The sequence below is a fragment of the Arctopsyche grandis genome, chromosome 10, assembly GCF_051622035.1.
Source record: "Arctopsyche grandis isolate Sample6627 chromosome 10, ASM5162203v2, whole genome shotgun sequence".
In the NCBI taxonomy this organism is placed as follows: Eukaryota; Metazoa; Arthropoda; class Insecta; order Trichoptera; family Hydropsychidae; genus Arctopsyche; species Arctopsyche grandis.
The window spans coordinates 7751761-7779575 of NC_135364.1; the positions used below are offsets into that span (position 1 = coordinate 7751761).

A 27815-nucleotide genomic window follows, 5' to 3' on the forward strand; every position below is an offset into this window, starting at 1 on the left:
ATTCAATTTCGAGCATTCCTCTCGTGAAATGATATATGTAATAATTAGTGATATTCCACCGTCGAGCAGAGGATGCAACATAAAAACAAATTCCCATATAATAATGCACACATTGCATCGCTCTGGTTCGATGCAAGCGTAAATTACCTTTTATTTTTCCGTAACGTTGCCGTTAACGTCTCCGCGAGGAAATGCAAGGAACGTGTTAACCCTTTCAGTGCCGCGAGCGGCGAAATCTCATAAAAGTTTCACGTCCCCCATACTCACTGCACCGAATCGTACTGCAACACGAGATGCAGACATTACCGAGGTGCACTACTAGCATGCAGGTGGCGAAATTCAACGACCAGTGAAAATGTCGCATCGTACTCTTTACGACTCAACACAGTTTCAACGACAATTTTTCTCCATGTGAGCTTTTCATCAGTCTTGATTATAACTGGAGGAAAATATTCAAGCAAACCAGTGTTACTCAAAACACTGGTCACGGAAAGTTTTCAAAAGGTCAAAACATCCGTATATTCATATTTGTAACACGTAGAAACGTTTGAATAGCCACATAACCATTGTGATATAACGTACTAGAGAGGTACTTCGCCTGCTATAAAAATAATAACGCAGAAGTGTTCCACGTATAAAATACAAGATCACAACACACAAGGTTGCTAAGAAACATTTTCTTCATGTATATATAATAATATAATATACTAGTGTATTTGTAATAAAAACCGGCTAAACATAATCTGAATAAATAATCGATATCCGGAACTGAAAAAGGAATAGGGAACCGGAACTGAAACAGGAATCCGGAACTAAAAAGGGAATCGGGATCCAGAACTGAAACAGGAATCTGGATCCGGAAATGAAAAAAGATTCGGAACTGAAAAAGGAATCGAAATTGAAAACGATATCGATATTGTTCGTCGTCATAGAAAATTTGATTTTTTCGATAACGTCAAGGATTCTTCCACCCAAAACTCTCACATACAAAGTCTCTTTCGAAATTATATATTTAGATAATAATATATATAAAAACGGACGCATATATGTATGTATGTATATGCAACATGCATGTATGTATGTTGCATATACATACATACATATATGCATATTGAAAAAAAAAATGCATGTATGCATGATTTAATAAATATTTAAGAATACCAGGATTAGATTAGCATAGGGATGTGGCGTGTCGGGGATATGTGCTCCTGATATTGAGCGCTTGGGTTGGAGCGGGTGACGTCAGCATCATATGTACATCAAACGTACACACATACACACATCCGGGAATATACACACACGGTGAGCGTATAATGAGCGCTCTCAACGTTTTACTATTAATACGTGCACGTGCCTATAAATTACTGTTCCGACTTTTGTAATGACGTGTGGCAAACAGTCTTATTAACTGATTGTCGATTGGCATTATTGACGAGTTGGCATTAGTGTCGGCCCAAGCGGAAATACGCGACGGTCGACAGAGTTCGAGCAGACGGCGTACGGACAACTTGTGTTCCGTACGCTCCGCTGAACCACCACGTGCAAATTTTACATTTCAATAAACTACATCAAACCATTATCGAAGTCTTTTCCATGATGGTCACTTCGAACCGGACACCAGTAACCTAGGCCACAACACCAAACGGACAAACCAATAGGAAAAAACGTGGTCGAGAAAAAATGGATGTCAATTAAGAAATCGGTATCGTTCCTTTGTTACTATCCATACCTTTCCAATACTAATAACATGTTTGCTTCTATTTCAGCAATATATTGATTGATGTACAGAGGTACATGACCGCGTGATTGACGCAGAAAATATATAAATAAAAACATAACCTACAAAGACGCATGGGACACAGAGGTAATCCAAAATTATCGGAACGATCACATAAACATCGTAAAGGATATTCAAGTAAGTGAATGTATTCAATCTCAGGCAATCTGTTCAAAAGGCAATCATGTGGGTAGGTCAGTTTTAAAATATGTTTTAAAGTATAACAATTAATTAACGCGATTGTATAAAATAATATCGCGCTACGAAGGAATGTTTCATCGGTCGCATCGAATTTCGTATTAAAAGTGTAAAATCAGATGTAGTGTAAAATTAGCAAAGCACGTGGAGAATTATACTTGTAGCCCCAAAGTGGATTAAATCAAGTACATACCGGTATATTCATATCGGTAGATCTTTGTTTCTTAATGTGTGTAGAAACACCCTCCCCCCCCCCCCCTTCCACGATAAATGTGGAATTATACTTGTAGCCCCAAAGTGGCTTAAACCAAGTACATACCGGTATATTCATATCGGTAGATCTTTGTTTCTTAATGTGTGTAGAAACACCCTCCCCCCCCCCCCCTTCCACGATAAATGTGGAATTACACTTGTAGCCCCAAAGTGGATTAAATCAAGTACATACCGGCATATTCATACATCGGTAGATCTCTTTGTTTCATAATGTGTGATGAAACAGTGGTGATTTAAAATAAATCACAAGACTTGTAGCCCCAAAGTGGTTTAAATCAAGCACCCACCAATTTAGGGTTGTAATTTCTTCCAAAATATGTTGGATAGATTCTGGTGATAATAGTTAAAGTAGAATATTAAGATTCACGGTTAATCATTGAATATTATTACCTTATCTCTACGAATAGTTCAATTGACAGCTATAGTAGAGAACAACTGTATTTATGAGACGAAATAGTGCAACTTTCTGAAACAAATGTCAAGTGCTGAAAACGAGGAAATAGAAGCTTCGACTTCCAAGTCGCATAAAGGTCGAAATCCAACTAGGGACGTAGAACTTATTAGAGACAGGTCAAGCTCTAGAATACATCAGACTCGAAGTCAGACTCAATCGATAAAAACATTAGCGAAAGAAAATAAAGTAGAAGTTACAATGGCGTCAATAGAATTAAGGTATTCGGGCGCGTTAAAAAGACTAAAGGGAAAAATAGAAAGAACCTCCGAAATAAATGAAGGACAGTATCAAATTATTGAAAAAGCATACGACTATTTCCATAAACTCCATTATGAGTATTTAGATAACCTCACAGATATAGAGCAGGCGGATCAAATAGACGAAGAGTTCGACATGATTTCAATGACAATTCAAAATCTTAAAGCGACATTAGATAGACAATCCATTCAAAATAATCAACTAAAAGTAGAGCAAACAACAATTAAATTTGCTAGAGATAAGTTACCGACGTTGACTATTCCCACATTTCAGGGAGATCCATCTGAATGGCAATCATTTCAACAAGCTTTTAAGAATATAATAGGAAACAAAACGGAATATTCGAATGTCACGAAATTACTATATTTGCATCAATCATTACTCGGTCCCGCTTTAGCAGCTGTATCAGGGTTAGATATTAGCTCAGACAATTATGAAATAACGTGGAGTATTTTAGACAAGCAATACAATTTACCAAGACTTAATCTTAAAACTAGGATCAACTCACTTTGTGACTTAAAATTAATCACAAGAGAATCACATATCGAATTGAGAAATCTATTGAATCAGGTAACAGTGTGTATTAAAAACATTGAATCGTTGGGTTACGCGAGAGAAATTTTAGATCCATGGGTAACATGTTTAGTTCTAAGGAAATTACCTTTTAATATAGTAAGAGACTGGGAAATATCGCTGGTTAGCAGAGAAATGCCACCATATGAAAGTTTAGAGACATTCTTGCAGAATAGATGTAATGTATTACAATCTACTGCATCTGTAACTACGGTGAAGGAATTCCCTCATAGTCGTCAAAGAATCATGAGAACTCATGTCGCGAACAAAAACCCATCAAGTAAGGTAAACGCATGCGCATTCTGTCGAAATAATCATTTCATAGGCAAATGTGATAAATTCAAAGCAAAATCCAGTATGGAAAGAAATGAATTCGTTAAATCTAATAACATGTGTTTTAAATGTTTAAATTCATCGCATAAGATAACAAATTGCAAGTCTAACTATAATTGCTTAAGGTGCAAACAAAACCATCACACTTTGTTGCATCAGGACGATACATTTAGTTCCAATAATACGGGAAGGAAGTCAATTAATGCTCATTCTACTCATTTCTCTCAAAGGGAGATAATTTTACCGACGGTACAAGTAGACATTATAACGTCCAATGGAACGGTCGTTAAGGGTCGCACATTATTAGATTCCGGCTCACAAGTCAACTATGTTACCACATCTTTCGCTAAGAAGAATAACTTCAAATTAGAGAAAATCTCTCAAAAAATTGTAGGTATCGCTAATCAAGAAAGTAGCATTCGTCACATCACCAAGGTGACCATAAGGTCTTCAACCACTAATTACTCAACCAAAGTGTTGTGTTTGGTATTACCAGAAATTACTGGCGAAATTCCAACTGTGAAACTGGATCAACAGTTAATTTCAATACCAGCGGGAATTAAGTTATCAGATCCCCTTTGGAATAAACCGACGCCAATCGATTTCTTGCTCGGCGCCGAGATTTGCGTTCATGCTATGAAAGCAGGAACCATCCAGTTAGGAAAAGGTATGCCTATCTTAAAGGATACCGAATTCGGATGGACAATAGTTGGTCCATATCCCGAAGTAAATAATGCTCCAGGGAAGAGCCACATAGGCTTAAGTCAATTAGACAGTCACATTCAAAACTTTTGGATGATCGACCAGGTTCCTATGGTAAAACATCAATCTCTTGAGGAGAAAAGATGTGAGGAACATTTCCAAGCACACACATCACGAGATAAAAACGGTAGATTTTGTGTAGCTTTACCATATAAAAATTCCCCGGTAGTATTAGGAAGTTCATTGCACATTGCGGAGAAAAGACACAAAACTTTGGAAAGACGTTTTTTAGCCAATAATAATTTAAAAATGGAATACAATAAAGTTTTAGAAGAGTACATAAATTTAGGACATATGTCAGAGTGTGAACCTCCGGAGGCACATGAGGTTCATTGTTATTTACCTCATCACGTCGTGGTTAAGGAGTCTAGCCTTACCACTAAATATCGTGTAGTTTTTGATGCGTCCGCAAAGACAACGTCTAATATCTCACTAAATAATATTTTGATGGTGGGACCTAGTGTCCAATCAGATTTGTTAAGTTTACTACTCAACTTTCGACTCCATAAATACGTGATTACTGCGGATATTAAGCAGATGTACCGACAGATTCAAATAGCAGAGAAAAATAAAAATGTACAACGAATCATTTGGCGAACAGATCCCCAGAGTAAATTCAAGCATTACAAGCTTAATACAGTAACATTCGGAACTGCTTCAGCCCCATTTTTAGCTACTAGATGTCTAAATCAGTTAGCAGAGGAGAATAGAAACAAATATCCCATCGCTAGTAAAGTGATCGAACGTGATTTTTATGTTGATGATTTGCTCACGGGAACTAATACTATTGAAGCTGGTAAATTATTAAAGGTTCAACTGGAAACCATATTATTATCAGCCGGTATGCCCTTAAGCAAATGGACATCGAACAACTCCGATATAATCACGGATGTTAAAGCTGACGATTGTTCAGATTTTAACTTCTCTAACGAATCACACAAAACTTTAGGTTTATTTTGGAAACCGCGGGAAGACGTTTTTGTATTTAAGGTTCAAACCGAAGTCGAGATTGAAAATATAACAAAAAGAAACTTTTTATCAGTAATTAGTCAGATCTTCGACCCATTAGGACTATTATCTCCATTGTTAATTAATTATAAGATATTAATGCAATCTGTCTGGCAACAAACCATTGGTTGGGATGAATTCATTCCTCAGACAATCTTCAAAAAATGGAAAGATTGTCAATTATCCAATACAGTCATGAAACTTTATAAAATTCCTAGATTGATAATACTAAATAATGTCATTAATATACAGGCACACGGATTTTGTGACGCATCCGAGAAAGCTTATGGTGCTTGTATTTATGTAAAATGTACTGATCAATTGGGAAATTCCAAATGTCATCTTGTGTGTTCTCGTTCGAGAGTCGCTCCGCTCAGTTTTGTAACTATTCCGCGTTTAGAGCTGTGCTCCGCTATGTTATTATCAAAGTTAATGAAGTCAACAATAGACCAATTAACAATTCATATTAATGAAAAATATTATTGGACGGATTCAACCGTCGCATTGCATTGGATTAGAGGAGAGTCATGTAAATGGACCACCTTCGTTGCCAATCGAGTGGCCGAAATCCAATCAATATCTCAACCCATTGAGTGGTACCATGTCTCCTCTACAGACAATCCAGCAGATTTAATTTCTCGAGGGACTCAACCATCAGAATTAAATCATAATTCGTTATGGTGGGACGGCCCTAGTTGGTTGAAATTAGACGAATCACGATGGCCTCGAAGACCTCCTGAGATCACAATAGATCTTCCAGAGAGAAGGGTAGTCACTAACGCTACCCTTGTGAGGGAAAATAATTGGATAGATAAACATTCTCATCTTCCAAGACTCCTTCGAGTTTTATCATATGTTCATCGGCCACTAAGGAATAAACAATTAAACGTTAAAGAAAATAACGAACCGTCCGCTTTAGAATTAAAAGATGCTTTAAATAATTTGATAAGGTTATCGCAAATGGAATCATTTCCATTGGAATATCGTTTGCTGAGCAAGGGACATCCAATTCCCAGTAGCAGTAAATTAGCTAAATTGTCCCCTCTATTCCACGAGAATTTAATTTGTGTTGGAAGTAGACTTCCTCTGGGAACAACTCTATCAACGTCACCCATTATCTTGTCAAATAAGCATAAACTTACACACATGATTGTCCGAGATGCGCACTTGAAATATATTCACTTGGGTACTCAAGCCTTACTGTCGTTATTGCGGCAGACCTATTGGCCATTGGCCGGACATAATACTGTCAAAGGAGTGGTGCGTTCATGTGTCATTTGTTTCAGAAATAAACCACTGTCACACAATAGATTAATGGGATTACTCCCGCTTGAACGTACCACTGCGAATTTTCCTTTCAGTCATGTGGGGATAGATTTCGCAGGACCTTTTCCTGTGAAGAGTGGTTGCAATAAGAATTCTAAGATAATTAAGGGTTACGTTTGTGTCTTTGTGTGTTTTTCCAGTAAGGCAGTTCACTTGGAACTTGTCGGAGACTTAACGAGTTCAAATTTCTTAAATTGTTTAAGAAGATTCGTAGCCAGACGTGGCAGGCCCAATACGATATATTCCGACAATGCTACTAATTTTGTCGGTGCAAGTCGTGAACTCGTTAATTTAGTAAAATTAATTTACGAACGTCCTCATGAGGAGAAGCTACTACGGTATGTAGCCTCCGAAGGGATTCGTTGGAAGTTTAACCCGCCAAGGGCGCCTCACATGGGAGGGCTGTGGGAAGCAGCGGTTAAATCCATGAAGATTCATTTAAACAAGGTGTTAAAGGCCACCACCTTAAATTTCGAATCATTTTGTACGGTATTGACTCAAATAGAAGCTTGCATGAATTCCCGTCCTCTTAGTCCCTTGTCTTCGGATCCACTAGACCTTTTACCCCTCACACCTGGACATTTCTTAATTGGCAGATCCTTACTCGCTCTTCCAATGGAGGTTAAATATAACACTAATGTCCATGCCAATCTGCTTCAGATACAATTGACCACAGCAGCATTTTGGAAACGTTGGTCGGCGGAATATTTACATTCTTTGCAGTTACGACACAAATGGAAGAAGGACTCGAGCAACAATCTGAGTGTGGGTCAAATGGTCCTGTTAAAGGAGGAACACATGCTGCCAACCCGATGGGTCTTGGGTCGAGTCACTAAATTGTATCCCGGACCAGATGGCAGAGTTCGAGTCGTCGACGTCTTTACTGCCAGCGGAGAGTTTCGTCGGTCCAGTCATCTAGTGGCGCCATTGCCGACTCTACCACAAGGACCACTTGACAGGAAGGAAGATCAGCAAGAGGGAGGAGAAACAGCAGCTTCAATTCCGTCAACTTCGGTAGCTTAGTTTAACCCGAAGACACTACCCCCAACTCATATTACTTATTAGATGTAATCATGAGTTTAAATCAGTCAATGTTAATAGTAGTACTCCGTAATTCACTTTAATTGTGTTGTGTGTATAATTTAAGCTATTTTCATTTTAACATTCGGCAGTATATATCTCCGAATTTAATCTAATCATTTTGTCTTTATAATATAAGACTTGTCTCATGTCATCACTCGGAAGGATTATATCCGAGTTTAAAATAAACTGTTTAAATTTGACAGTTAAAATTAGATTCATGATTTGTTAATGTTAGTCTCCAAGCCACACTTAATGGAGCATCTTAAATTATTTCATGTCTACTTAATTATAACCTGCCGGGAGTCATCCGCAGGTCTTATGTTTCTTGTTATGAAAACATAAGTTAACTCTTACTGTTTATAGTATTTATGTGAATCATAGAATAAGTAAATATTATAATACTGAACATTTCGATGTTTAACGTAGAGACATCTATAATCATAGTTCGCCTTCATTTCCTGCTTGTAGGAATGAATGAATGACTTTCCAATTTACTTTTAATTTAGCAATGTTTGTGCTACTTGTTGATGAAATCAAGTTAACTTAGGAGCATTACACTCACTAATTAAGTTTAGTTGATCGGTAATAACTGATCTGTCTTGACAACTGTAACAGTGTCAACATTGTATTGTCTAAGTTAACATCAAGATGAGGAATGCTTAAGTTTTAAACCATATACAGTCCACTCTCTCTTCTTTAAAGTAAACTTATCTTGTAATGCTTATTCACAGCTTCAAAGGAGATTTCAAAAATTTTAATGTAAATAGAAACAACATTCACCAGAGGTATACCTATAAGTTGAAATATTACTGAACCAATAAATTGATTTTATCCTCACACTGGATGAGGCAAAGGTTTCATTATTCACCCTCTATTTAATTATTTTAAGAGCTATGATTTATTGTAAACGACTCGTCAGTAATGCTGTAACTCTGTAGAATAACTGTATTGTTCAACAGTTTTCCTATGTGGGACTATGTTCCGACTTTTGTAATGACGTGTGGCAAACAGTCTTATTAACTGATTGTCGATTGGCATTATTGACGAGTTGGCATTAGTGTCGGCCCAAGCGGAAATACGCGACGGTCGACAGAGTTCGAGCAGACGGCGTACGGACAACTTGTGTTCCGTACGCTCCGCTGAACCACCACGTGCAAATTTTACATTTCAATAAACTACATCAAACCATTATCGAAGTCTTTTCCAATTACCTTACATATATATGTATGTATAATATATAACTTTAATTCGTGTATGAATTCCTTTCCGAAACCACCCTTTGAAATCAACGGGCACAACACTAGTGTATAATAATAAGATTGTATTGGCACTAATTCTTCAATAAATAACTTATGCTTTATTTTAATAGAATTTTTTAACATTTACATGGAGTGAGTGTTTTGCAATGGTGAGTACAATCTGCGAAAGTGTTGTCACACGTGAAAAGGGCACGCACGCCTCTGTACAATACCCCGTAGGGCTGTGTTGTTCAGTACCCCCACAACTTCTGCGGTGACAAGTGGAAAATAAAAGGGTGTGGCAAAAAGCCGTATAGAATAAATCTGAATTAATTGCGGGATTTCGAGTGTAGCATCAAAATATGTATATGTACGATGCGCATGTATTACATAATAAAGCATCTATAATATCAATATAATATTACATAATAAAGCATCGTGGAATGATGCAAAATATGCAAAAACAGAGTTAATAGCACGATTCGAGTCAAATATGCGATCAAATGCATGTCAATAATCATTATTCGATGAACCTTCGACCGTCTGATTAATACGTGTAACTGAATTTACGCGCTATTGTTGTTTTCCAATATTTACTGCAAAGTGAAATTTTAATTTGTAATATGGCAAAGCTATTTAAACCGACTTCACATCAATTTTTTTAATGAAATACTAAAATAACATTGATTTAATGAGATCAATTTGACTACTATTATATTTGTACATATGTATGTATCAAATATAAGCGTATCGTATAAGTAGATTCCATCTTAATATTAAATAACTACACAGTTGATTTTAAATCAACATTTCAGAAATTTTGTTACAATAAAATATAAATTCTCTTTCAAATTATTACACATAGTATATTATTTTCGATGTTAGAATATATGTAATTACAAAATAAAACAAATAAAGTAAAAAATCTATTGTTACTGCAATTCTAGATTTCTTTACAATGATCGTTTTGTTTCCTTATTATAGTCCAGGAGGAAAATTAATGTTTTTGAATTACATGTATAATTGATGCTCCTTACTAAGTAAGATACTACCCCAATCTCCAATCAGATCCCTTCGTAATTCTTCATTATTTCACCTTAATCTCTGTTCTACCAACTATTCCTGAATTTCCTTTTTATATACATACATACATACATATATACCTTCTTTTAACAATATTCCCTCTCATATTGATATTTTTTATTCCTTTACTTGTTATAAATTTCTATTAATTAATAATTTTTCTTAATAATACAAATGTATGTACATACAAATATCCCATATCTACCATTATTCAATGCAATGCTTCTTTATTTAATTTTTTTTTTAATTTTTTTTTTTAATTTTAAATTTTTTTTGGTGTCAATGCTGTTTGCATGTGTTATAAATGCATGTAAATAAATAAATTATTATTATGAAATAATTTATATGTAGTTTAGAAAGTTGATATCGTAATAATTTTTGGAGTTCTTTATAAGAAGTTCTTCAAAGCATTAAATTTCATAAATTTTTTGTCGAAATATTTATAAAAAATCATGAAATTTCTTTCAACGCTTCAAACAAGCAACATTTAAAAAAAATAACTTTATTAATAAACTTAATAAATTTATAGCTTTATACATTTTCTTCGCCCAAAGTATAAAAACACTACAAAGTTTAGAAGGTAAACAACACTTCAAATGACTATGTAATCTGATGCAAAGCTTCCTGTAAAAGCTATACGACTATGGATTTTAATTAAATTAAAAATGCACCATTCCTAAACTTTTGCGATTTTTTTAAAACAACACATTTGAAAATTTCATCATTATCTAATAAAATAAATGTATAATTAACATTCGAACTTTACCATGTGAATACATACATTTTTTTAAAAGCAATATTTACATTACTTAATGAAATCAAACAACATCCCGTTCCAATGCCACGTTTCACGCTAAACGTCAACGCGTACACATGACGAGCGAATATTTGACGTAGGAATCGCGAATGTGTGCAAAGAGTCAACACTTTTTCATTACCTGAGACGTCTATCGCAAAAAGGAGACTTTCTCTGGGGAAAAGTTCCCAGCTATCACGCGAAAATATCCTCCGTCCCGTTTCCGAAGGGATTCTGGGGCTTCGAACTCGTCTCCACCGCATATATTTTCCAAAGGCATTTTTATTTCTCGCTCAAAATATGTATTGTGATATATGGAACGCGCTCTGGGGGGATGGGGGCCGAGATAAGGTGTGACAGCATCATAAGGCCAAAGTGTTGGGGATGGGTACGTAAGTGAACCCAACAATGGGAGCGCTTGCAATACATAAATGCGTGCAGCTCATTGAATTCTTTCCCATTTAAGTGTTTTTCCGGATGATGAGGTTTCCGGACATGAAAGCTTTTTCTTGGCAGTATGAAAAATGAAAGGCAAGAAGTAAACAGGGGTTCGAGCCGAGACCCCATGCTAGAAAAGGGGGGGTCGGAAACGACATTGTCAAACTATACCCTACAACCCGCACTTCCGAATAGATTATTTTGTACACTCGTATAATGGGGTTTTGGCGATAAATCAATTTTCCGACGCGCCACGTTTGAGAAGGTCGCACTTCGGCTAATTGGCGCGAGATCTATTTGACAAATTCAGTTAAATCTGCGGTTCTCTGAATGTAATTTAATAGCCACGCCCGAGTTAAATGAATGGGTAAGTCGTAACGTCGTCGCCACTAAAGCTCAGCGTTTAACTTGGAAAGTGAATTTGTATTGGAACGCTAATTTTCATATCCGATTAGAACTTGTTGCATTTTTTTTATAACCAAAGCCCGTGTTACGTCTACATAAGTCTTTATTGTTTTATGTTAACTGTATTCTTTATTCACGACTCAATGCTATCTGCGTGACAAATTGTGTTTCTCACAAAAATCAAAACCCTCTCAAATCTGCGAGACAAATTGTGTGCATCTACTCAACCATTTTTCGATACATTCAAGACACATATGTTAACACTAAAAATATCGTTTTTAATTGCATTTTCCCACGAGACGTGTTCCCTCAAAAACCCTTTTAAATCTGCGTAACTAATTGTGTGTATCCACGAAACCATTTCTCGATACACTCAAGGGTCAAAATATTAAAGTCTTAATATATTGTTTTTAATTAACTCGAGTTCCCCCCTAAAATATTATTTTCTCACGAGCTATAATTGGTTCAAACTGTTACCCTTATTGAATATATGCTGATGTTAAACATATGGAAGATGACTTGCGATCAAACAGTCTTACTAGCGACTTGCGATTAGACAGCCTAACTAGTAACTACTAACTAGTAACGTGTAATACAAACTTGTACATTAATCTCGTGTATACTTACTACTATTAAAGAAGATAATCATCTTATAAAATAAACTGAGTTTTATTTACGGAGTAGCGTTCCGCAAAAACGCTTGGTGGCAGCGGAAATAAGTAATAACAACAAAATACACATCACCCACGAATGTAACATCCGCATTTATATGACAAATAAACGATGAAATGATGTAATATCAAAATATTCCAACAAAACTCGTATGTATGTATGTGTGTTCTTTATTGTGATTTATTTTAATCCATTGTAAATGACTTAGTACTAAGATATTTCTACTCTCGAGATACTGAATTATGTATGTACGAAATAAATTATGAAAACGTTCATAGGCTTAAACTCTCACAACCCGCAAAAGCCTGCTTCCTGTCATTAACACAAAATTCCCTTCAAAAAGCAACCACCGAAGTGTACATTTATTTGTACATACTTAAATTCATTAGTTTAAAACAATATGTCAAAATTAATACTTTTCAGATGAACTCAACTAGAAACTAGTACGTATGTAGTTTGAAATCAGATACTGATTTTTCTACATTTTCGAAACAAAATCGAATCGTTTTAACATTTCCCTAAATCAAGAAGACTAAATCGACCGTTTATTTTATAATACACACTACAAATTTATAACAGCTTATTTTATTTTAAATAATTCTAAAATAATTCTCCACATTTGGATTAAATTTTAAATATAGCCACAGCGTTGTACACTGGTAGAGCTATTTATTTCATACCAGTAGATAAGTCGTGGGTTCAAATCCTAGTCCAATACTTTGCTCAATACTGGCCCAATCTTATAGTTATTAAAAACTCAGATCAACTGTTTTATGGTAGAATTTTCCGATTTTTCTAGATTACCTTTTTGTGGCGGATCAAATAAATCGTTATCCTTCCTCTCTGTTTCTTATGAGCGTCTCAAATTTGTTGAATCTTATAAAAATATGCTACCTACAGAAAAAAAGAATATACCATTATTTTATGTACTAGTGTTTCGACAAATTAAAATAAAGCTATAATTAATATTCTGAAATTCATCTACATATGTATGCATATATGTACTATGTATATGTAAGTGCCGAAATAGGAACAAAACTGCATTAATTACTTAATTTAGTCAAATTGTAAAACAATTAAAAAATATTCAATATTATATTTAAAAGTGTCGGAAGTCTAATTTTCAGTTCCAAAAACACTATTTCTGTTTGACTTCATTCACAAATTGTTATCACTTATTTTAATTCAATATTTCAAGAATCTTGGAAAACCAAAATGAACATATTACAGGCCACCAGTATTTTTAAATATTTTTAAACGCAAATCATTATGTTTAATGTTTAGCGAAATATTTCTCAAAATGAAGAAAAGTGGATTTGAAAGTGAAAAAGTGCCACTTTCAAACGGCTCATGTATTAATACGTAAGTATTACATATCATAATATCGTATTACATAACGAGGTTGGGAAACTGGAAGCGCACTCTTCAAACGACCACGATGAATTATTAACCTCAAAGCACAGTGGAATCGAAAATTGAATAACAACTTTGTGCATAAATTATAATTCGAAAATAATGTATTTATATAGCGGCGGGCCTTTTAAAGATTAGGGTTGACGGCACTGTACAAACAAGCAAACTCAAACACACACCCACCCACCCACACGCGTACGCCAAAAAGCACGTAAACCACGTTTCGCCCACACACGTGCGATATTTTCGCGATGTCGTTAAATTCACCACGATTTACGACCCACCGTCCATCTCACTCTAAGTCTGACGGACGAAGGGCGAGTGCGAGAGGGATGCGACTCAGCTTAATTAATCCCGTTTGTGAATTAGTTCACGCGAGGCTGTTGTGCTAATACTGCAGTGGAACAACTAGAGAGGGTGAGGTTTTCCTTGGTGCATTTTCCGGATCACACTACGTGCATTTACTATTACCACAATTTACTTTTAAATGTTTATGCCATGTTAAAATTAAATCGATATAAAAATAGCAACTTCGGTAAGGCATCGTCCCTAAACAGTTAACTAATTTCGAGACGATGTCATATATATGTATATAGTAAATATGTATGTATGTACATATTTATTCATAATCAGCTTTTAAGTAATATTAAATTTTATAATAACATAATGATTTTCTTAGAAATGGTACAAAACTAACCCCAAAAACGTACAAATAAACCGACAAAATCTCAATTCAATTACCGAATGTCGTAAGGAAAAGTTTATCTTCAACAGCTGATAGAACGACTTGGATGCTTTCCAAATCGGTTAGGTCAAAGTCAAAGCTTTTCCTTGAAACTTTTAAAAATCTTATGTACATAATGCAAACACATATATAATAACAACACGGTGGTTTAGTCTAGAAAACTAAATGGATATGAAACCAAATCAAATTACATGAATTAACTCACTTATGGCCCGTAAACACACGCTGTGTTTTAATAAAATTTCGTTCAAAGGCTGTCAACATAAATTTCATACATACAAAATATTTAATTTAAAATTTCCATTAATGTCATACCGGCATATATTTATCCAAAATATCGATAAATATTTTTTTTAACTATATATCTATGTATATATGTACATATATGTATTTCTATGGTTTAAATCTTCAATTTTTTTACATTAGGTATAATTTTCCAAAATAATAATATTCAGAAATGATTTCAAATCCTCAGATATCGAAATTGACATGTTTTTTTTTGCGTAAAATACATAGATCTCAAATTGAATCTTCATATGTATAACATATGTATATACAATATACAAAATTGAACGTGGCAATTACCATACATATGTAGTTTGAGAAATACTGATCTGGTAAATTCTACCGTCAAAGACAACTATAAAAAATCTGCATTCCAATTTTCAACGATGGAAAGGTTTAGGAGTAATGTTTAATTTAGAAAACTATCATTTTAACCGTTACTTTGCGAAAAATACCTAGACTCTAATAGTATTTAAAAAATCCGGACAGCCATAATGAGTTAATAATAAAAATGACCAGAGCTGCTATTTTACAATGATTTGCTTTATGAGCATTATCAGAATTATAAATTCACAATTTCGTATGATTTTTAAGCAACCAATATTCCGTTAAAATCAAATTTCTCAACAGATCTGACCGTAAATCTTCAAGTCAACTTAGTATTAAACATATAAATATTAATGCTATGCAAAAGATAATATAATATTTATGGCGATTTGAAAGGCAGCACTTCTTCGCATCACAACTATTTACACATTATATGTATCTGGATCACAAACACACCTACTAGTATGCTACACACAGGCATTGGAATTCAATGCAATCAAAATCATATATCATACCGCATAAGCCAAAACGCAACCACTTTCGACGTTTCACTCTCCATTAATTTTTTATCAAATCCCCATACATCCGAATCGACGGACCACCATAATATTTCAATGTCTTCCATTATTATATGGCTACGTTTTCGTAAACGACACGCCACCGGATGCACCGAATAAAAACGGTATTGTGCGAGGTTGAAGATTTCGGGGGAGGCCATTACTGCGGATTTTTAAGGGGGGCCTCCGACAATAATTCACATAAGAACCGCGGAGGGTCCAAAAAAGCAAGGGAGGAGATTCCCCCCCTCCCACAGAAGCCTCCTCTCGCAGTATCAGGCCACAATTAATCATCTGGCGAGATCCCTGGCCTCAGCACAAATGTCAAAAGGTCGTTTAGTCGGTGAGCTTTCGCGAGTGGAAAAGCTCGCCAGGCAGCTAGCTCCCTTTAGAGCTTAACTTGCGGCTCGGTTGTAATTGCTTCACTCGAAAACACGCGTTCGCTTTGATATAGTAAAAACAGTAAAAATGTTCGAAATTTCTTTGAAGGCAGTTTTGTTGACTTTGAGACACCTCCTACCCCCATCCCTCACCGCCTGGTGAAAACTAACTAACTGGCAAATTAATTATTTGACTTAACGAACCGTTAATTTGAACCATTACAAATAAAATACGTATTTTAAATTGGTTGCTCGTAATTGCGATAAGACAAATTTACGTTTTGGTAGATACTTTTTACTCTAATAGTGTTTTTTTTATCGACACAAAAGCAAATAGAAAAAAAGTCAAAATGGTGTCTTTGAATTTTATTACTTATATAGTATAGAAATTAGTAACAAAATCCTTGAAAAAGACCTTGAAAAGTTTGCAGTTCTTAGAATATATTATATCTAATATATAATTTCGAAAGAGACTTTGTATATACATATATATATATATATATATATATGTATGTATATATACACAATATGTATGCATATATGTAACATTGGTTGGGAATTCGTAAACAACACAATCGATTTTATTTTTTTCGATTCATAGGCGCCGATTCGATTTTTTTTTTTGATTTAAAGGATTCGAAAGCCCCGGGGACGAAGTCCCGAGGGGTGCCGGGGGCGAAGGGTCCGAGGGCGAAGGCGCTTCTGGTCTGGGAGCGACGGCGCCGGGGGGCCGCCAGATTCTAGTATACATATAATTTTGAAAGAGACTTATTATATATGTTTGTTTGTTCGTGACAGTCAATTTAATATTAAAAAACAAAATGAATATTGAAATAAATTTATATAAAATAAAACTACTCAAATAAATTAAATAAAATGTTTACTATTAGTTTAGTCATGTTTTAGCGGTTTATATTACAAATACCGAGCGAAGCCGGGTAAAACCACTAGACATAAATAAAATCACATCGGATAAGAAAATCTTTCTTAGTACTATGTATGGTTTACTATAACTACGTAATAGCAATTTACTCACCGAAATTGACATTTTAAAATTTTACATTGACAATTGACATTTTACTGGCTCGTCGAAATTGACATTTTAAAAATTTAGAAATGTGCTCTTATGGAATATGACAACAGGAACAAAACGGCATTATGACTCAATTTAGCTAAAATATTGTTGTCTTAAGGACACAATATTGTACAGATACATATTTATATATAAAATAATTTTAATCATTCTTTATAAATGAGAGCTTTGACTTTTACTAATGTTTCCATTCATAGACGAATCCTTTCGGGTAGCTTCTAATAATTAATTTGAACGATAAGTATCTTGATAATTAAAACCTTTCACATTCATAACATTAAATTTTGCTCACTTAGATTGGATCCAATTAAATAATTACATGCCAGGCGAATGTCTTATATTAAAATTATTTAATTCACTATTACATCTGAGAAGAAATTTTTTAAAACTCTCGATTTCAAATCCGGATGAAAATTAAAAAAAAATACATACATATATTTTATTCGAGGCAATTACATGGGGGTTGAAAATTGAAATGCTATCGTTAAAAATTCTAGTTTACTAGTACTACTAGCTACACGATATGTGTCCCCAATATATCCTATTATTGACCATTTTTCAAAAAACCATAAGCCATTTATGTCCATAAAACTTACGATAAGTGTAAGAAATTGGTGTATTGATTTGAGATAATCCCATTTTTCTTTATCCCTCTATGCTTATAGTAGTGAAACACTCTCTTTACGTTGTCATTATGAGAAAATTACATATATTCCATAAGGATAGTATGTTCAGTGATTGTTCTAAGCATAAGAAAGGAGAAGAGGGATACGACAAGAATAAAAAAGGAAATATGATGAATATTTTTAAGCCATTATAAGAAATGAATGAAAAAAAACCTGACGATTATGAATTTATTTACATCCAGATTTTACCATAATACTCTTACCAGGTTTCTTGACCTTTCAGTAATTATACTATTACTGTTTCCGTAACTTTTCCTTAAGAAGAGGGGAATTCTTTCAGATCGGATTTTATTCAAATTTCCCCCAATGCGATGAGGTTTGTCTCCTCTTCATTTTCCCGTTGCGCGAGAAGATTTATGTAGCATTTTATTGTTGCGGCGTATAAAAACTCCACCCCATCCGTACAAAAATACATAAATACATCCCTAATGTATGCAAATGCAAAAATAACTAGCAAGTTATAATGTGATACGGTTGGTAAATGACAATGACGAAATAAAATAATGCATGTTATTACAGCTATAAATGAATGCATGAATAATTTCCTTATGAAATGGATGAACGTGAATATGGTGTAAAGGCAACTTCCATAAATGATATTTTCTACGGAAAAATACTCGGATATATACATATGAAACTGATTATTTGAATAATAAAAACAAATTAATACGCTTATTAAGTAGTCCCAATGAAGGAACACACTGAACAACCAGACTGTCAAAAGAAATGTATGTATATATAATAAATATGTAAGTACGTACAGTCAAATGTATACAATATAAAAAAAACCCTTCTTTCAACTCAAAAATCAAAAATCTTCTTTCAACTCATTGTAAAAGACTCAATTTTTGAAATATTTCAGCAATAAGGACTTCTACAGATTCTACAGTCGAGCTCTAAACCAATAGTATAATACTACATGTGTATGTATATGAACCATGCGCGGACTTTTAACCGAATAGAAATTAGGCCGACGGAAGTTAGGCTGACTGACGCTTGGTCGAAAGGAAATTAGGCCGATGGATATTTGGCCGAAATGACATTTGGCTGAACGGTCACTAGGCCGATGGATGTTTGGCCGAACGAAGATTTGAACGATTGTGTATAGATATAACTAGAAACTCACTGAAAAAAGATTATTCAAAAATCTTCTTGACATCGTTAAAATTTGATATTTTTAAAAGGATGTAGCTATTTGCACATACAGTATCGACGAATTATTGACTGTTTATACATACAGTATCGATGAATTATTGGCTATTTGTACATACAGTACATAGTACATAAGAAGATTATAAGAATTAGGATTTAACATTTATAAATTATAAGATTAGAAATTGAAAGTCGATTAAGACACTTTTCCTAAACCTAAAAGCGCAACATTTGACAGCGAAAGTGACGTTTGGTATAAACTTTTTAAAAGTCAACAAAACCGTTCAAAAACCGTATTCAAGACTAAGATTCGATTCAATCTCACGTATTTGATGCTTCTTTGCACTGCTGCCATAATCTTATGTGTCAAGAGTTTATTGAAAAAATTCACCTAGAGCACAATTAATAACAAAAAAACTGTACTCGTTCATTATTAACTTTTTTTGGCAAGTAGCTCTCTACTGATTCTAAAAAGAATGTATAAAATTAAAAAAAAACGACACTTAATCAGTAAAGATTGCCATTTACATACATAAATTCGTACATAGACCATATTATTAAGTCTACGCTATTGTAAGCACATAAATTAGTAAGATTGCTTTCGATCAATCGACTCCCAGCATATTTAATCGTTAGTCAAACTCGGCTGTTTTGTTATATCTAATATCCATTTGTATGCATTGACTGTAACCATATTGGGTAGACTAATGCGAGGCTATGTCGTTCGTTCGTCGGCATCATTGCCCAATTGTGCAAATATGCGGCCTGTTAACTGAATGAAGACGATGGTGCATGATGGTGAGGTGCAGAGGGGTTAGGTGGATGGTTGATTATATGGCGGTGTGTAGTGAGAATGCGTGAGTGAGCGTGAGTGAGAGTGTACGCACCTCGTGTAGCTGGTCACGCGCATGCTGCAGCTGTAGCTCTCTGGCGCTTAGTCTGGCCGCTAGGGCGAGGCACCGTTCAGCTTCGTCTCTCGCCCGTCTCACCAAAGAGTGGCGTTCGCGCTCGCGCTCCTGGCGACACCAACCGGAAGACGACCGCATCTGCACCATCCACCACACACACGCACTCTCATTATACCATCTCATACCATGTCGTATCTATGTATGTATATTTACCCCGTGTTTCATGTTTGTGTGTTTGTGCGTTCAAAAGGTTTATTTATACATGTCAGGACAGGCTGCCAGATACGAAGCGTACTCAATTTCGAACATAGTAACATTACCATGTCCGACATCTTTACTAGTTGCCAAGCAATGCAGATTCCTTGGAAAAGGTTTCCCATTTTCCTTCTGCACGAAAATAGCGGAAAGTGAGAATTTTCGGTAGTTTGAATGGTAGCCATTTTGAATGGAACAAACTCATCAATTAAATGTAAACTTTAACAAGAGACTTAATGTACATATAATCAACTAAAGATATTTATTTATTTTTTCATATTTGCCATGTGCCTAATCAACACTTTAGCTAACTGTGTACATATCCAAATATATTATGTAATGTAAATAAAAAATAAAAGCTATCAAAAAAAAAACCGCAAGCATATACATATGTATGATTGCAATAATCAAAAAATTCAATCGATCCAAATTTGCGCGAGAAAGAAGGCTTGTTGATTTTATTTGATCTGTTTCAACAATTAAGTTAGATAAATTGACAAACTCGAACGGGAGACGGTCGAACTGGATTTAATAACCATCCAGATCTTTAGAGCAGCCATAGACTAGTGGTTAGCAATAGACTAGTGGTTAGCAATAGACTAGTGGTTATCAATAGACTAGTGGTTAGCAATAGACTAGTGGTTAACCAGCAGAAAAGACTAGTGGTTATCATATAATGCTTTGAAAAAAATGGTCACAGGTTCAAATCCTACTGTTTTCTGCTGGCCAAAACTTGGATGTGTGACTCCAGATCGATAGTTTCCTATCGGAGTTTGCCAATTTATCTGATTTTCATTGAAACAGCTCTAACAAATTGACAGCCTTACCCATTTTCTCACAAATCTTGAGTTTTCAGCAACTTAGAATTTAGCTGAATTGTATAAAATGCTGCAAATTTGCACATTTGACAATAAACATGATTGTGGATGTTAATTGATATGTATTTACTGAAGTGTTTAAAAAAAATTCTGTGACTTTACAAATTTGAACATAGATGTCTCTGTGGATGTTAATTGATTTATTTACTTTGTAATACTTGATAGTATCAAATGTAAAATGTTTCTGGCCAGGAAGGCGCATTGGGGTTACCTGTTTGAAAATTTAATAAATTTTTCCATTTTGGCCGGGATTTGAATCCATGACTTCTCTACTGTTAAATAATCGCTTAATCAGTGTAATAATTGAGAAATGGACTTTTTTGGCAATATTATCTGCACTGGTCCTAGTATATTTCCTGACACGTATAAATTCACCATAAAGGGTAATCTTTAACTCAAGTTTACTCTAACTGGAGTAGTACATACTCCTTAAGTACTTGCCGCGTATATGCGTACACGCAGCCTGTAACCCATGTGATGAGCTTAATCTCAACGAGTGTAATTTTCATTGTGTTTCCTCGAGATATCCGAGTTATCTAATTTACATTTTAATTCTGGAATAAAAGACGAGCAATTACAAAAGGTAAAGCGACCTTGTTCTTCTGATAATCCGCTGTTGTCATTATTATGGTGATCAAAGGCAACGCGTATTTACAAAAGAGGTATTAATTAAACACTTGACCCTTTTGCGTCGCCCGAAAAGCCCCAAAAACACACAAGACATTCGAGCTTAACAAGACCATTAAAATTTTCATCTCATCGCCATATTTTACATTAAAATAATATTGATATGTCAAATTTGCGCTTAGCTTAGATTTGAATTCAAATCAGCACTTTGAAAATGTCAAATCTTAATTCAAATCAACATGACAGTGCAAGTAGTCTTAAATATATGTATTTAATTAAAAAAAATAGTTCAACTATTGAAGATTATAAATGCAGATGGAAAAATCATACCAAGAAGCATGCAAAATCAGATCATAGGCTTATATGTAATAGATAGGGGATTTAATTTCTAAGAGCATTGAATTGACGAGGGACACAAAGCAAAACGTATGTGCACGACAGGGTGCTAATTATTATACAGAACTCTATTATGCAAAGTGAACATGTCTTCAACTAATAATATTCTATGTATGTATGTATGTACATAGCATACGTTGGCCGAATACTTGTGCCTGGCAAGTGGATAGTTACATACACAATGTAAGGCATTGTAATTCAAACTGTGGTCCTCGCGATGTATTATCATAATATTTCCTCATATGTTCAAATCTACATGCATAGGTATTCCTAATTAAACCTTAAATTTTAAGTAAGCTCATTTTAATCTGCGTCTCTTTTAAAATACAGTGTATTCTCGATTATCCAAGTGCGCATTATCCGGTTTGTGGATTAACCATACTTGAAATAAATTCAAATTTTTTTCTATCTTCTAAAGAAAAGTCGGAAAAACAAAAAAAAAATCATAGATTATTTAAGGTGACTGGAATAAAAAATCTTCCTATTGCCAAAAAGAGCATGGGTGAGATCTTCGAAGATAGGTTCAAGATTAAATGGGCTCCTGAAATGAGATTTGTTTTTAAAGTAAAGGATTGCCACAGAAAACAGTATATATGTATGTTTATGTAGATAATGTTCCTTCTCAACCGGATAAAACTATAATATGTATATAAAAAAAAACAAACGAAGTTCTTATGACAAAATTTTACTGCCTAATGTTACAAGTCCAATTTAAACCATCGACCAAGGTGCTATATCATCAATGATACGGCTTTACTGAGCTGTCAACTCAAAATTCTTGCTGAGGAAGATGATGACTTCATCAATTTATGGAAAAAAAATGAGTTTATTGAATGCTATACACGGTCTAGTAAAATCTTGGTCGAAAATAAAACCTATAACACAGGTTTGATCATGGGGAAAGATTATTTCTAACATGAAAAAATATTTATTGGAATGTGAATAGAGGTAAGTACGTTTCTGAAATATACAGATTAATAGCAAATTTAAAATGCTTTGAAAAATTCAAATGATCCGGGCTTTCGAAGCATGAGAGATGCGAGTGGCTAGCATATTATGCTTTCGAGCGGAGTGGTCACGGCTCGATACCCACTAGCAGCTGTTAGCCAGACCTACCAAAGTTGGCAGTTTCCTATCAGAGTTTGCCAATTTTTCTGTTTTTCATTGAAACGGTTTCTATAAATTGGCATTTCCTTTACAATCCCTCTTGCAAATCTTAAGTTATTCCGCGTCTTGGGTTCGCCAAATTTTTATGAAAAAATGCTGCGAAAAAAGAATCTCCATAGATGTCACTTTGGATGATGTTTGCATGAATTCACATTAAAATGCTTGTTTTGATTGTATTATTGTATAGTATCTGTATCAGTACACTCGTCGCTTTGGAGCCATCTGTAAAGGCGAGTGTCACACATGTTCGATTGAAAATAAAATAAAATAAAATATCAAAATCGATATAATAGTTCTGATTATCCCCAGCATTATCCCAGATAAACGAGAGTACACTGTAATTTAAAACGAAATATTACCTATTCGCAATATATAGAACAAGTATTCGTGTAGCTTATATGGAAATTCTGATATATGCGATCAACGTGAAGAAAATAAACCTTCACCATACCATATGGTGTGCCAAGTACTGGAGTGAAGCACATGGTGCAAAAAGGAATAATTACCTTACAAATCCATCATAAATTGCAAAGATCATCTGGGACGTAATTCCTTAATTCGTTCGAGCGGGGCGTGCATTGAAACTTGCGTTTTGTTTTAACGAGGGCATTTACGAGTTGGGGAAAACTTTCCCCCGAGTCCATTTGTTCCCTTCGAAGTAATTAAAATTCACTTATAAAATTCAATTAACGTCGGCGAACAAATTTCACGATTTCGAAACCAAAACATCGCACCGAATTATTCTCACGTTCCGTTTCGGACCCGTCGGTTGCCGGCAACAGACCACTCGACCGGTTTAAAGGTGTGATAAACTTGTTGATGCGTAATTCCGCATAATGGAATTTTAAAAAGGTAGTCCGGGTCGCGAATTCCTGAGCCTGTAGGTGGACCGGGTCGTATAAAGTGCTAGCGAATGGATTCCGAATGGGGATACAAGAGGAAAGGGTTTTTGTCACGTGCTTGGGGATCTGTTTTGATGAAGCAATTCAACAGAGGGAGATGAGGAGGGCGGCTATTCAATCTGAGGGCTGAAAATCAATGCCTTTTGTACCCACCCTCCTCACCTCCATCTCGTGCTCTTCATCCCCCCAGAGGAATGGAGTTAAGAGAGAAAGCAAATACTGAAGGCGAGGATTTTCATTTTACTTGATGTATGCGTGAAACATAACGAACCAATGAGTTATGCACATACTTACATACGTACATATGTATGTACGTGGGTTCTGGAATGTAATAGGACTTTACATCGATATTCCGAAATTAACGCAACCAGGCATTTGTCAGTGGTTTTGACGAAGGGCAACCTCTCAACTTTAAGACCTTCGAGTTTGAAAGCCCATCGCAACAATCTTAAACGGATTTGTCTCATAAATATGTACTTTGAGATTCATATATATATATAATATTAATAAGAAAAAACGCTTAAAATTAATGAAGTTCTAACGAAATTTGCATGCAAATGTTTCTATTGAGAAAAAAAATCGCACAACCAAAAAAACCTATCGATAGAGCTAAGAGTTTCCTTGTTACGTATGAATTGCTACTTTCTAAAATAAAGTACATAATATTGAAAGTGTTTCACTATTGGAATAAGAAAAATGTGTTTTACGTGCCCAAGATATTTATATTTATTTTATCATATTATAGAATAGCTATATGATAAGCTTCAGATTATATAGTAGCATGCTGAAGATAAATCGAAATACTTATAAAGTGCTTTGAAATATTTCCATATTATATATTATTGAAATAAAGCCCCCCGACCCGAATTATCGAGTACGAGAGAGATGAATAGAAGAAAAGAGATATAGATAAGTGATAGAGTTATTACGTCGATTAACTATTGTATGTAGCGTCAGAGTATTTTATCCACTTAACGGTTATTAAATTCAAGTAACGTTCAAAAGCTTATTTTATAGTCGACGTGCGACTAACTACCTATAAATTCAATAAAAATTGTATTAAAACATTACCTGTTCGTAGTTTCGTATGAAGTCTCTCAATTCCCTCTCCTTGTCTTCTAAGGAAGCGTACAATTGTTTCATCTGATTGAGAAGATCGAATTTTTCAGCTTTTAAACGCTTACGATCTGCCTTCAATGCTGAAACAAAGACAACAACAGAATTATATTTAGTTGAATGGTTGTGATAAATTGTCCGACAATAAACGGCAAAGTTTATACTTGCGCCATTTGCATATTCAATTTAATTCAATGAGAAATTATGCATTCAAATTCTAACAATAATGTGAATGAATCAATTGCAGTTCGATAAAATGGTAATAATCTCACTATACAAAAACGAAAGTGTTCGTACGTACGTCACAGTAACAATGTGCACGTGCATTATGTTCAGACTGTGCTCAATTCAGGTCTATTCATACTATCCAGCACTATAAGGCGACAGCCCGGCACAGCAGTGGACGTAAAATACCACTTATATTTATACTATACAGCAGCGCATCTTTAGACAAGTTTTAGCCGAGTGCAAAGCGAAATCGGCTTACACATACAAATGTACATATGTACATTGCAGAGCGCGATTATACGGCACAATGTTGCTTGCGTCGTATCAATTATCAATTATTTGTAGTTTATCAATTATATACAATTATAATTATTTGTAGTTTATCAATTACATACAATTATAATTATTTGTAGTATCAATGATATTATATAAAGTTTATATTTATATTTAAGCTTATCAATTATTTAAAGTTTTTGAATATTCGAATGTAGAATAAAAATTGATGAAATATTTTAATATTTGAATGATATTCGTATGTTTTTTTATCTACACCAGTATTGATTTATTTAAACAATTAGCGCAAAAAATCTACAAATTCAGTAAAATATTATTTAAATAATAATTAAAATACTATTGTTACGTCTACTGTGTCCGTATAGAACGTACCAAAGTACGTAAACTTTTAGCTGAATGGACACTTGACCAATCGGCCATTAGACCAACAAACTATTGGCTGAACGGAACGGTTATTTGGCTGATTGTGTTTAGAAATTACTCAAAACTCACTGAAAACGGATACATTATTCAGAAAATTATTAAAATTTTATATTACTTATAAATTAAAACAATTAAAAATTTCATTCGGCCAAATGTCCTTTCAGCAAAGTGGCCGTTCGGTCAATTGCCCGTTTGGCCAAATATCTGTTCGGACAAGCGTCCACCAGCCTTGTGTCCGTCAGCTAATTTATTTATTTATTTATACAGGTAAAGGCCCATTTAAGAAAATTAGATAATAAAAACATACATATAATGAAATCTTATAATATAATATAAAAATAACAATAAAAGAAATTCAGAAAAAAATGTAAAATACCCATTTACGTAAATTACATAATAAAAACATATAATGAAATCTTATAATATAAAATTAAAAATGAAAGAAAAAAATAAAATCAGAAAATGGAATTGGAATAAGAAAATAATAATAATAATAGTACGTCAACCAAAATAATTCTTTTCGTATTCCTGTTTACGTGCAGTTGTCGGTCTGTGCTGTGCCAGTATTAATAAAACATATAAACTACTCGTTTAGCATAAAATAAAACAGAAAGTGCATTGTTTGTAAGTTTCACGATAAATTTATCGCGGAAAATTTAGTTGATTTTCCTTCACTGTCACATATGCTGACATTGCAGTGGAACTGATCACGTTTCGAATCGGTCAAGCCACCCGTGAAAAGCTTCTGATTCATTTCCGATACGAGAATACGGATCTTGTTCTGGAAAGCTTCAAATGCACTTTCCGGGATATGAACCTTTGTACATACATACATACATATGTAGATCAGAAAAGCTCCACGAACGACCGGATATTCGCCGACGAACAGTTTTGCAACTCGCTTCAATACCCGGGTCAAACCGCATGCACATTTCACGTTGAAAACACACACACTACCCACATACATACACACATATGTATGTTTGAATATATTTGGCGATGATGAGCTTTCGAAGTTCGGGTAACAGAAAACTGAACTCAAACGTCGCTTTCAGTATATGCACATCAATATGGGCAAACAGACAAAAGTCTCCTCCCCCGGCATCGATGATACATACAATATACACATGTCGACATGTGCATGTTTCTGATGTATACAGCTGGAAACATTATATTATTAAATATAAGATTCTTTGGCTTTTGAAGAGACAAGGAGCTTGTTAAAAATACTACGAAAAGCTAATGATTGTCCTGTAATCGTAATACGAGCCAGTTTTTTTATGTTTTTTCATTTAAACACTGTATG

General features: G+C 34.5%; 1 protein-coding gene across 1 annotated transcript in view; it reads right to left on the reverse strand.

The window, feature by feature from the left end:
* The window catches only part of Liprin-gamma (liprin protein kazrin), a 140778-nt gene that overhangs the window by 93046 nt on the left and 19917 nt on the right, over positions 1-27815 (reverse strand). Inside the window, exons 3-4 of the mRNA XM_077439256.1 lie at positions 25520-25647; positions 20203-20361 (exon numbers count right to left, since the gene is read on the reverse strand). Coding sequence (XP_077295382.1) covers positions 20203-20361; positions 25520-25647 — 287 coding nt within the window. The remainder of the gene's footprint in view (positions 1-20202; positions 20362-25519; positions 25648-27815) is intronic.